We start from the raw sequence: 11,575 nt of genomic DNA, 5'->3' as shown, positions 1-11,575 counted from the left end.
ACTTTAAGTCCATGGGTGCAGCAGCCATTCCATCTCTCTTGATTACAGCAAGAAATCAGTGTCTGCCTGTTACAGAAAAAGAAAAAAAAATCATGATTTCTTTTCCTGTGTTCCCACAGCTGCAGAAGCTGCACTGGTACAGCTGTGCCATGTCAGGATGAAGTGGTGCCCTAAGGAATCCCGAAGGTAAGTTTTGGGATCCCACCCAACTGCTTGGGCTCCAGGACCCAGGGAATGTCCATTGGTTAGCTTCCTAAGGGTTTCATGAGAGTGACATTTCTGGATGGACATGCAGAGCTAGATTAGGAAGCTGGGGTTGAAGGTAGGGCTGTCCCCTGCCCTGTGCCCTGATTGCTGTTCCCCAACAAGCCCTAACTGCTGGCTTTTCCCCCCAGCTCCTGCAGAGGGCCAGTACGCAGATGATCGTGGTGGTCTTGGAAGCGGGAACAGAGCTGCAGCTTCGCCTGGGACCTGAGGGCCTGGTGCTGGCCCCAAGGAGAGCCCTGCAGCTCACGTTGGGTCATGTGGTAGTCGTGGTGGTCCCTGAGCATGTCCTGACAGCAGCAGGGGGGCTCTGGTTCCCTGCCCAGGCCCGCTGGCTCCTGCTCACAGGTGCTGACCCCACCTGGGAGATCAGCATGGAAGACAGGTCTGCTGTTCCCCAGGGAGCAGTTGCTGTGTGTGTCCCACAGGCAGACAGGATGGCTGGTGCTCCCCACAGCCCCCAGCCACCGTCGGCATGCCCAGGCAATGCAGCGCCAGGAGCTGCTCCTCTCATTGCCCCAGCCCCCTCTTCCTCACACCTCGCTACAGAGCTGCTGCCACTCTGGGATACTCCCATATGCCCAAGCCTCACCCAGAGAGGCATCCTCTGCCAGCTGAGTTCCAGTTGAGTCTCCATGGCCTGGAACTCCTGGCCTGCTCTGCCCTCAGACCTCTGCCTCCCTCTCCCAGCCCAGGGCCCAGAGCTTGCATCAAGGCCCGCCCCAGGCCAGGCTGCAAGGTGCACAGACGTCTCTTCCAACACTGATGCACCAGGAGCCCTCAGGCCCCACACAAACTGCAGAGATGCTTACATCAAGGCCATGGACACCTGCTCCTTCTGGATTCACCCATCCCTGACATCACCCCCGGGTATGCGCGGGGGACACTGCAGATGTGTGGTGCTCTCAGATCTGCCACAGGTGCTGGAGAGATAAATAGTGGTAGTGATGAATTTGGGGTGTCAGTGATTTCCAGTGTCCTCACTGTCAATGGGATGAGAATTTTGGGTGACACCATTGTAAATACCTAAAATCCAATTGTAAATACTAGAACACTGTGATAAAAGTCAAAATAGCAGCACTGTGAGTCCTTACACATCTTGCAATTATTGAAGGTGAATTTGGACAGTTTGGGATTGTCAGGTTTATCTGGGGCCTCTAACTCTTGTGAAACCTGTGTACATACCTGATGTGTATGATGAACTAAAGTTTCTTATGGAGTCCTTCTGTATGTGTGAAACACACCCTGGATTTAGACTTTGACTGGTGAGATGGCATTGGTATATGCCACCTTGATGGGATTGAATTGGAATCCCCTGGCATGTTTCTAACTCTATCATTCAACCAATGTTATTAAGTAGAACAAAAAAATACTAAAAGGAATGAAATAGCAAATTTTTGCTTGACAGTCAGGACAAGGACTGATCAAGTCATTGTTTCTCATAGTGTCCATTTCACTTCAACAGGTTTCCTTTTAGGAGCTCAGTTAGTTGTCACCAATCAGGGAGAACATATGATATTTGTCCCTTTGGGACTGGCTTATTTCATTCAGCATGATGTTTTCCAGATTCCTCCATTTTGTTGCAAATGACTGGATTTCATTTTTTACTGCTGAATAGTATTCTATAGAGTACATATACTATAATTTCTTTATTCAGTCTCATGTTGATGGGCATTTTGGTTGACTCCATGTCTTAGCTATTGTGAATTGGCTATTCCTCTTCTTATCCAACTCTCTGCTGTGGCCTGGGAAAGCAGTGGAGGATGGCCCAAGTCCTTGGGCCACAGACCCATGTGGGAGACCTGGAAGAAACTTGTGGCCCCTGGCTTCAGATGAGCCCAGCACCTGCCATTGCAGCCATTTGGGAAGTGAACCAATGGAAGGAATTCCTCTCTCTCTCTCTCTGTCTCTCTCTCTGTCTCTCTCTCTCTCTCTCTCTCCTTCTCTGTTACTCTGCCTCTAAATAAAATAAATAAATCTTAAAAAAAGAAAATCAGCCACTTTGAATGTCTGTATCCAATATAGAAGGCTTGGGGTCTAGTCCTAGCTCTTTTCCCATTTCCAGCTTCTTGCTGATGTGACCTTGGGAGATGAAAGTGGTAGCTGAATGTTTAGGTCCATGCCACAGCTGTCTGAAACCTGCATTGGGTTCTGAGCTGGTCCAGACCCTGGTCTGCCTATTGTAGCCATCTCTCTCCCTGTCTCCCCAATTCTCCCTCTCACCATTTCTCTTTCAAATAAATTTTCAAAAAATAATGAGTAGCGGGGCCAGCGCTGTGGCACAGCATGTTAACGTCCTGGCTTAAAGCGCCAGCATCCTATATTGGCTCCAGTTCGAGTCCCGGCTGCTCCACTTCAAATCCAGTTCTCTTGTATGGCCTGGGAAAGTGGTAGAAGATGATCCAAGTCCTTGGGTCCCTAAACCCACATAGGAGACCAGAAGTAAGCTCTTGGCACCTGGTTTTGGATCAGCACAGTTCTGACCATTGCAGCCATCTAGGGAGTGAACCTAGGGAAGATTCTCTCTCTCTCTCTCTGCCTCTCCTCTATGTGTAACTCTGACTTTCAAATAAATAAAAATCTTTTGAAAAATGAGTTAGTAATACATCTTCAGAAAATAAAAATAAAGTATAAACCCTCCACATCTACATTTTTGCAATTAAAATTTCATCATGGTTATAAAAACATAATATCCACAAAGTTAATCCTTCCTTCCTGAATGAATTTGTTAAGTCTCAAGAAAAGGAAACATCATATTATTCAACCCCTATAAGATGGGTGGGTGGGGGTTTGAGGAAGTTACAGATATGATGTCTTTAAAAGATTTATTTATTTACTTATTAATTGAAATTCAGATTTACAGGGAGAGACAGAGAGAGCAAGCAAAATTTTCCATCTGCTGGTTCACTCCTCCAATGGCCTCAATGGCCAGGGCTGGGCCAGGCTGATATCGGAAGCCTGAATCTCCATCCTGATCTCCCACAGTGAAGGCACAGGCTCAGGTAATTGGGCCATTACCCGCTGCTTTCCCAGGGTCATTAGCAGAAAGCTAGATGGAAAGTAGAGTAACTGGGACTTGAACCAGCTACTGGGACTTGAGCCAGCCATAGAAAGTGGCAGTCAGTGTCACAGTGGCAGCTTAGTGCACAGGGCCACATTGCTGACCTTGTCTTTTCATTCTAAATAAAAGGAATCCTACTCTTTTTCTTTTAAGATTTATGTATCTGAGAGGTAGAATTGCAGAGAGAGAGAGAGAGAGAGAGAGAGAGAGAGAGATTTAAAGGACTTCCATCTGCTGGTTCATTCCCCAAATGGCCCAAACAGCCAGAGCTGAACCAATCCGAAGCCAAAAGATTCTTCCAGGCCTCCCAATCAGGTGCAGGAGCCCAAGCACTAGGACCATCTTCCACTGCTTTCCCAGGCCATGAGCAGAAACCTGAATTGGAAGTGGAGCAGCCAGGACACAACCTGGCATCAGTGTGGGATGCTGGCACCACAGGTGGAGGCTTAGCCCACTATGCCACAGTGCTGGCCCCAGGAATAGTACTCTTGACCCAGTGTCTGTGTATGTCATGCCACATTTCCATCATCAATTTCTCTGATATGTGGCTGTTCTCAGTAAATCTTAGTATACAAGCCTGATGCTTAGGAGGAAGAAGGAACCGACAATGCCTGCACAGTCATGGGAAAGTGCACCCCCATCATATTTGGTCATGGCCCATGCTGGTTTCCAGTTTCACGTGACTATACATTTTTGGACCCTAGACTCCATTTTTATGCAGCTTCATTCTCAGTACATTTAGGTTCTGCTTTGTTCCCACATTTTGTGGAAAGCAGGGGTCATGTTTAAATCACATGCAGTAGTTTCTCTTGATGATTTTCTTATTTGCAGGACTGGATGTCCTAGCTGGTGATTCTTGTGAGTGAATTGATAATACAGAAAGAGGGACACTTTTTTCTTGGGTTCCTTAAAAATATTTTTTTATTTCTTTGAAAGTTAGAGTTAAAGAGAAAGGAGAAGGAGGAGGATGGAGGGAGGGAGACAGAGAGAAACAGAGAGAAACTGAGAGACACAGAGAGAGACAGAGACACAGAGAGAGAGAGACAGAGAGAGAGATACAGAGAGACAGAGAGAGAGGTCTTCAAATCATTGGTTTACTCCCGAAATGGCCACTACAGCTGGGGCTGGGCCAGGCTGAAGCCAAGAGCTAAGAGCTTCACCTGGGTTTTCCACATGGGTGAGGGGCCCAAGCACTGAGGCTGTCTTCTGCTGCCTTCCCAGGTGCATTAGCAGGGAACTGGGGAAGAAGGTGAGCAGGCGATTCTTGAACCAGTGCCCATATGCGATGCCGGCATCTCAGGCAGAGGCTTAAACTGCTACGCCCTAACACCAGCTCTAGAAGGAATATGCTGACCACTTGACCCACTAATCTCACTGCTTCCTGGTGAGTTGGAAGAGATTTGCTCTTTTATCCAGAAAATATTTCATAGTAGTGATATTCACATTCTGCTATACTGTATCATTCGTTCCCTGAAATAATTGCTTATGAATGTTTACACTGTTAAATTTGATTTTTGAAAACAATATTGCAAAGAATGTTACTCATAATTTGTATGAACTCCTCAGAGAAGTAGAGATAAATTCATCACCTTATGTGAGTTTCTGATTAGAACTCCCACCTAATTGTCCAAACAGACCACCTCGGGATGTCCTTAAAGGAAAGAGTGTTTGGGGTGAAAAAGATTTACTTTATTTATTTGAGAGAGAGCAAGATCCCAATTGCTGTTTCATCCCCAAATGCATGCAATCATGGGGTAGGGATAGGCCAGACCAAGTATTGGGAATTCAATCCCAGTAACCTCGTAGGTGGCCGGGACCCACCTACTTGAGCTATCACCTGTTGCTTCCCAAGGTACAAGGACATGTAGTAGGGCCTGAATTTGAACTCAGTTACTCCAGTATTGGAGTGTGCATATCAAGCATGCTCCACAACTCCCAGCCCAGAAAAGACTGGAAAAGACTCATGGCATTGAGAAATACTGAGGGATATGAAGATCACCTTAAGTGAACTTATTTAGGAGTTGTGGACATGCTTTTGAGATTATGTTTCTGAGTGTGTATGCAAGAGTGTGGTAGGGAGGGTGTGAGCTTTCTCTCTCTCTCTCTCTCTCTCTCTCTCTCTCTCTCTCTCTTTCAAGATTTATGTCTTGGGGCTGGCACTGTGGGGTAGTGTGTTAATCCTCCACCTGCAAGGTCGGCATCCCATATGGCAGCTGGTTCGAATCCAGCTGCTCCTCTTAGGATACAGCTCTTTGCTATGGTCTGGAAAAGTGGCTGAAGCTGGCCCAAGTAATTCAGCCCCTGCACCCATGTAGGAGACCAGAAAGAAGCTGCTGGCTCTTGGTTTCAGATCAGCCCAGCTCCATCTGTTGTGGCCATTTGGAAAGTGAGCCAGTGGGTTGAAAATTCTCTCTGTCTGCCACACTCTCTGTATGCAACCTCTCAAATACATACATAAATCTAATATCTGTATATTTCTTTGACATCAGAATTACAGAGAGAAATAGAGAGATGGAGAAAAAGAGATCTCTCATCTGCTGTTTCACTCCCCAAATGGCTGAAATGGATAGGGATGGCCCAGGCTGAAGCCAAGAGACAGGAAATCCATCTAGGTCTCCTTCATGGGTGCAGTGGCCCAAGGATTTGGGCCATCCTTTGCTGTTTTCCGAGGCACATTAGCAGGGACCTGGATTAGAAGTGGAGCAGCAGGACTCAATCCAGTGCCTATATTGAATGCCTGTGCTACAGCCATGGACTTAACCTCTTGCACCACAACTCTGGTTCTGAGCTTCTGACTCTTGGAAGTGGACATCACTGTCTTGAGAATGACCCTCCCTGTCTGTTCACTGTGGCCTTGAACGAAGGTGGCATCTTCCAGCCTACAATGTGCCTTTTGAAATGTGTGCTTGTGAAAGAAAATCAATACAACAAACACAGAACTCATTTTTGTATTTTGTTCAACCAAAAGAAGCCAAGTAGCATCATTACAAACATAGGATATCAAATTGTAAAGATTTGACTAAACTTCTTCTTCTGAATTCAAATCTAGGATGTATATCATGAACCCAGTGCATCTCCATATAAAATTTAATGCCTAAGTTTATTTATAGAATTCACGAGAGTTACAAACACCATCTTCCACAGCACAGCTCTAGGGACACTGGCAAAATCCCCTTCCTCCAAGTACACCAAATACAGAGCTCCACTTCTCTGCCAAGCATCTCCAGCTGGTGACAGTCTGGTGAGAGCCCACAGCATTTCTCCACAGTCCCCCACACCCACAGTGTCCCCCTCGTTCAGCGGGGCGTGAGGTCAGGGAGGTGGCAATCCCAGAAGGGGCAGGTGTCCATGGACTTGCTGTCAGCTTGTCTGCAGTTTGGTGGGGCCTGAGGGCTCCCAGTGCATCAGTGTTGGAAGAGACATCTGCGCGCCTTGCAGCCTGGCCTGGGGCGGGCCTTGATGGGAGGGGCTCTGGGCCCTGGGCTGGGAGAGGGAGAGGGAGGCAGAGGTCTGAGGGCAGAGCAGGCCAGGGGTTCCAGGCCATTGAGACTCAACTGGAACTCAGCTGGCAGAGGACGCCACTTTGGGTGAGGCTTGGGCATGTGGGAGTAGCCCAGAGTGGCGGCAGCTCTGTAGCGAGGTGTGAGGAAGAGGGGGCTGGGACAGTGAGAGGAGCAGCTCCTGGCGTTGCATTGGCTGGGCATGCTGATGGTGGCTGGGGGCCTTGGGGAATACCAGCAACCCTGTCTGTCTGTGGCACATACGTATCGGCTGCTCCCTGGTGAGCATCTTCCAGGTGGGGTCAGCACTTTGAGCGGGATGCAGGGAGCCTGGGCAGGTAACCAGAGCCCTCTACTGCCTCAGGATGTGCTCAAGGACCACTACCACCACCACATGGCCCAGCATGAGCTGCAGGGCTCTCTGTAAGGACCAGCACCAGGCTCTAAGCTCCCAGGTGGAATTGCAGCTCTGTTCCACTTCAAAAACTACCAGGATCATCTGGGTGCTGGCACTCTTCAGCCCTAGATGGGGCAGAAGCCAGGAGTTAGGGCTTGTCAGAAAGCAGCTGACAGGGTACAGGTGGCTGTGTCCCTACCTGAAACTCAGCCCCCAAATCCAGCCCTCCATGGACACCCAAAAATGTCTCTTTCCTGAAACTCTCAACAAGATCACCAAAGGACGTTCCCTGGGCCCTGGAGCACAGTCAGTCATGTGGACCCCAGGACACACCCTCAGGGCTCCATGGAGTACTGCTTCATCATGGCATGGACACGGCTGCCCTTCCTGTGCAGCTTCTGCACCTAGGGGAACACAGAGTGTGTTGAGGGGAGGCCGCTGTCCCGCAGGAGTCCCAGTGGAGGGGCATAGTTGCTCCCACTGCGGAGGTGGCTGCAGGCCTGGGCATCCTAGAGAAAGCCCCTCCCCCATTCCAGTCAGTCTTGGAAGGGGGAGCCTTTCCTAGTGGGGGCAGTCAGGTGAGAGCATAGAAAATGCCTTACCTGGCCTGGGACCCTGCTGCAGTCTCTGCCGTTTGGGGAGGTTGCCTTGTGTCCCGTGTGGCCTGCAGGAGAATGGGACTCGGTCAGCTGAGACCAGCGAGACCTGTTACACAAAGCCCCTGACTCATTGCAGCCCTGCAGCCCTGAGCCCATCCCAGTCCCCCACATTCAATGCCCAATGCTGGGGCTGCCCGACTCCCTCTTCTCCCCTGAGGGTGGGGACTTCTGATCTGCCGAGGCCCATGTGGATATTACAACATCAATTGTGGGCCATACCAACCACTCAGCTTAAAAAGGAGTCTGCTCTGCTGTTCTGCAATCGGGGTCCCACCTGCAAATCCTTTAGCACAGGCTGAACAAAAGAGCATCACTGGACCCAGGGGGCTGATGTTCCCACCCCTGAAACTGCTCACTTCAGCACACACCGACATGGGACAGGAACCTATGAGGCATCTCTCTCTCTCTCTATCTCTCACTCTCTCCCTCTCTCTCTCTCACACACACACACACACACACACACTCAATCTGTCACCTAGACACTCTCCTCCAACATACCTGCTGTCTCCAACAGGGCCGCTGGTCACTTCTGGGCAGGAGACACTGGGGCTGCTTGGGCGCCAGCAGCCGCTCATGGTACAGATTCTCTGGTCTGTCTGTGCCAACCCCAGGCGATGTCTGCTTCCTGCAGATCTCCCGTTGGCTCCTGCTCTTTCTCTTCACCTGAGGCAGAGGGATCAGCCCCCCAGCTGGGACCCCAAGCAACTTGAGTTCTAGGGAGATGTTCTTGCGGCCTCACACAGGCAGAGTGAGCTTGGACAGAGGGAGCTCCTGGGAACGCCTCCAGGTGTAGTAGGCAGGGTTAGAGCCAGGGAGGAATGGTAGCCTTGGCTTCCTCCTCGTATTTACAGCCTGATGAGCTTATGGGGGGAAGGGTTTGCTAGGCAGAACTCAATCAATCAGAATAATGATCGGCTGGCAGTCTATCAATGAAAGTGAATCCAATAGAACCTCCCCATATTAAAATCGCATCCAGTAAGCACTGCCTATGGTATGCAATTCTGTTAAACACTTCTCTTGCTCCTTGATGTGATTGTTTTTCCCATAACCCTTGTGCAATTTTACAGGATTTGATTTTTATAGTGTAGTTTATTTATTTGAAAGTCAGAGTTTACAGAGGGAGATGGAGAGGCAGAGAGAGAGAGAGAAAATTCTTCCATCCATTTTTTCACTCCCCAGTTGTTTACATAGCCTTAGCTGTGTGGATCCGAAGCCAGTAACCGAGAGCATCTTCTGGGTCTCCCACATGGGTACAAGGGCCCAAGGACTTGGGCCATCCTCTATTGCCTTCCCAGGCCATAGCAAAGTGCTGGGTCAAAAGTGGAGCAGCCAGGACCAAAACCAGTGACCCTATGGGATTCCAATACTGCAGGCAGTGGTTTTACCTGCTATGCCACAGTCCCAGCCACAGGATTTGATTATTGAAATCATCCTTTTTTCCTATTTACTACTGGTTTCCTTCCTTCCTTATTTATTTAGAAAGGCAAAGTGGCAGTGGGATAGGGAGACCCAAAGAGCCATCTTGCATCCACTGGTTCTTTCTACTCCTTTTCCATACTCATCAGGGAGCAGGATTGGAAGCACAGGAGCCAGGACTCCAACCTGTGCCTCTAAGGGATTTGGAGGATTCCAGGCTGGCTTATTCCCCTGGGCCACAACAGCAGCACAATTTCTCCTGTAGCCTATTATAACCAATGGCATATGCAAATTTCTGTGTATGGAAACTTTCTAGTTTTTTACATATAAATATGTTTTCTATATATATTTTTCCTTGGCCTGTGGCTTATCCACTGATGGGATTCTGACTGGGGGAATTCATTGCATTTTTCCCGGTAGCTGTGGATTTCCCACTGTTTTGCTTATCTATTGTCTTCCTCTATAAGGACGAGCCAGAAGGCAAAGATCCAGCATTTTCCAAGAATCCACAGGCTGTATGCATCCTACTCTGAGGGCAGCCAGGCAAAACTTGTGACCATGGGAGAACCTGCGTCATTCTCATCTCCAAGCCAGCCCTCCCTGGTGAGTTGAGAATTATTGTGACCACCCAGTGTCCACTGGTGTACTTCTTTCTTTACTTAAATTTCTCTCAGTAACTGACAGGATTTTTCTAAAGATTTAGTTATTTATTTGGAAGGCTGGGTTACAGGCAGAGATTGGGAGAGAAAGAGAAGGGGAGAAGCCCTCCACGTGCTGGTTCACTCCAAACATGGCCGCAACTTCAAACATGGGGCTTCACTCCCTGGTTTTGAGTGACAGTCAATGTCATCTACCCTTAATTATGTGAACATTCTTGGGATCATAGACCAGATTGTTCTGAAATATTTCTTAATTTATTTCAAAGGAAGAGTTACATAGAACAACAGTAAGAGCTAGTGAGAGATGATCTTCCATCCTCCCCCTCTCTTCTTCTCTCTCTGGCACTCTGCTATCAAATAAAAACAAACCCTAAAACACACAGCTTTTTGTTCTCATCCCCTCAAACCGCCTGTGGTTCCAATGCACTTGGCCTCAAACCTTTTGGATGACAATGGTGCACAGTGCGAGGCAGCTTCCACCAGGAGAAGGGGAGGTGGAGGCACCTGGGACCCCTTCCATGGCTGGAAGTCTGTGTCTTCCACTCTGCTCAAGTTTGATTTTGTTTTCCAAGGGGAGACTGAGAAGAATGATTATTCCTGAGACCTTGCAAAGGAAGCAAGTAGCGCGTGTATTGAAGGCCAAGCCGAGACCCGGAGCAGGCTCTGCACGGCCAGTCAGACTGACCAGCTGCATCTTCAAGAGTCCAATCACTCGAGTCACTGCCCACCCAGGCAATGTGGTTCAGCACTTGCTGACAGAGGGGTACCTGGAGAAGCCCCAGCAGGTCTGTGCACTCAGGCGACTGCAGGGGCTCTGCGCCAGCAACAGCGAGGGAGAGCCTTTACCCACTTTGGAATTTGCAAACTCCTGGAAGATGACAGCACCAGCAATCCCAAGAAGATCCCCAGGTCCGGCTGGTGCTGGGTGTCTGCAATCCATGCCCAAGCCTAACCCTGAGCCAGCCTCCAAGGTGGTAGTGGTGATTCCACCAGCAGACCTGGGTGTCTCCTGGCCTTTCTCCAGCTGGCAGGTAACTCCTGAGGACATCAAAAGGCAGACAAGGAAAGTGAAGGAGCTGAGGAGGAGACTGGCTGAGGCCCTGCAGGCAGACAAGATCATCAGAGAGGAAGAGAAAGTGGAGAGGGGAGACTGAACATGGGGAAGCTGGAGAGAAGGGGCAGCCATGTGGTACAGGCTCTGTGGGGATGGGGGAGCCCCCAAGAAAGAGCTTTCCATGTTGGTCTTTGTGTGTAATGCCAGTTTGGCCCCCTTCATGGATCCAATAATCCCCAACTGTACTTTATTAAACTCTGATAGAAAGGAAGTGTGGACTGTGCCTCTTTTTGTGGGGGACATGATAAGTTTCCCTTGAGAAAGTGTTTCAGTTTCTCTTTACAGTTTTTTTTTTTTTCATTTTTACGTCACCATCTTCATCGGTAATCTATTGAGGGATTATTGCCTTACTCGTTTTTCTTCTTCCATTACTTAACATTAAAGGAAATGATGGCCCCTGCTCCAAAGACATTCTCTTCCTCTGATGTCCATGTGAATGATTTTCACTTTTAAAATTTTTATTCATTTTTTGAGAGGTGGAGTTACAGAGAGTGAGAGGGAGAGA

General features: G+C 48.8%; 1 protein-coding gene and 1 long non-coding RNA gene across 4 annotated transcripts; one reads left to right on the top strand and one right to left on the bottom strand.

The window, feature by feature from the left end:
- Nucleotides 1–8,742, bottom strand: LOC149121481 (uncharacterized). 3 transcript variants are annotated; one of them, XM_089316267.1, is made up of 4 exons: nucleotides 8,380–8,742; nucleotides 7,825–7,886; nucleotides 7,556–7,626; nucleotides 6,244–6,808 (listed from the first exon to the last, which is right to left on the bottom strand). In XM_089316267.1, exons 1-4 carry the CDS (start codon nucleotides 8,454–8,456, stop codon nucleotides 6,686–6,688), a joined length of 333 nt encoding a protein of 110 aa, XP_089172393.1. In that variant the 5' UTR covers nucleotides 8,457–8,742; the 3' UTR covers nucleotides 6,244–6,685. The 3 variants fall into 3 exon arrangements, 1 of the variants encoding a protein (XP_089172393.1); XR_016223255.1 differs by lacking the exon at nucleotides 6,244–6,808 and adding an exon at nucleotides 6,823–7,347 and having other exon boundaries at nucleotides 8,380–8,739; XR_016223256.1 differs by lacking the exons at nucleotides 6,244–6,808; nucleotides 7,556–7,626 and adding an exon at nucleotides 1–66.
- Nucleotides 4,476–11,245, top strand: LOC149121480 (uncharacterized). Its single transcript, XR_016223257.1, has 3 exons — nucleotides 4,476–4,709; nucleotides 9,765–9,900; nucleotides 10,529–11,245. It is a non-coding gene; the product is annotated as an uncharacterized LOC149121480 (long non-coding RNA).
- The last annotated feature ends 330 nt before the right edge of the window (nucleotides 11,246–11,575 follow it).

This window comes from Oryctolagus cuniculus, chromosome 16 (genome assembly GCF_051225735.1).
Source record: "Oryctolagus cuniculus isolate XC-2025 breed Fujian yellow rabbit chromosome 16, ASM5122573v1, whole genome shotgun sequence".
Lineage (NCBI taxonomy): Eukaryota > Metazoa > Chordata > Mammalia > Lagomorpha > Leporidae > Oryctolagus > Oryctolagus cuniculus.
This window is presented reverse-complemented; position numbering and strand designations above follow the sequence as displayed.

Bases quoted from the DNA above. Each gene is read 5' to 3' on its own strand.
- LOC149121481 (XM_089316267.1), bottom strand. From the start codon at position 8,456: ATGAGCGGCTGCTGGCGCCCAAGCAGCCCCAGTGTCTCCTGCCCAGAA. The intron at 7,627-7,824 runs GTAAGGCATTTT...GTGTTCCCCTAG, and splicing joins GCAGCAGGGTCCCAGGCCAG to GTGCAGAAGCTGCACAGGAA. The intron at 6,809-7,555 runs GTGTGTCCTGGG...TCCCTCTCCCAG, and splicing joins TACTCCATGGAGCCCTGAGG to CCCAGGGCCCAGAGCCCCTC.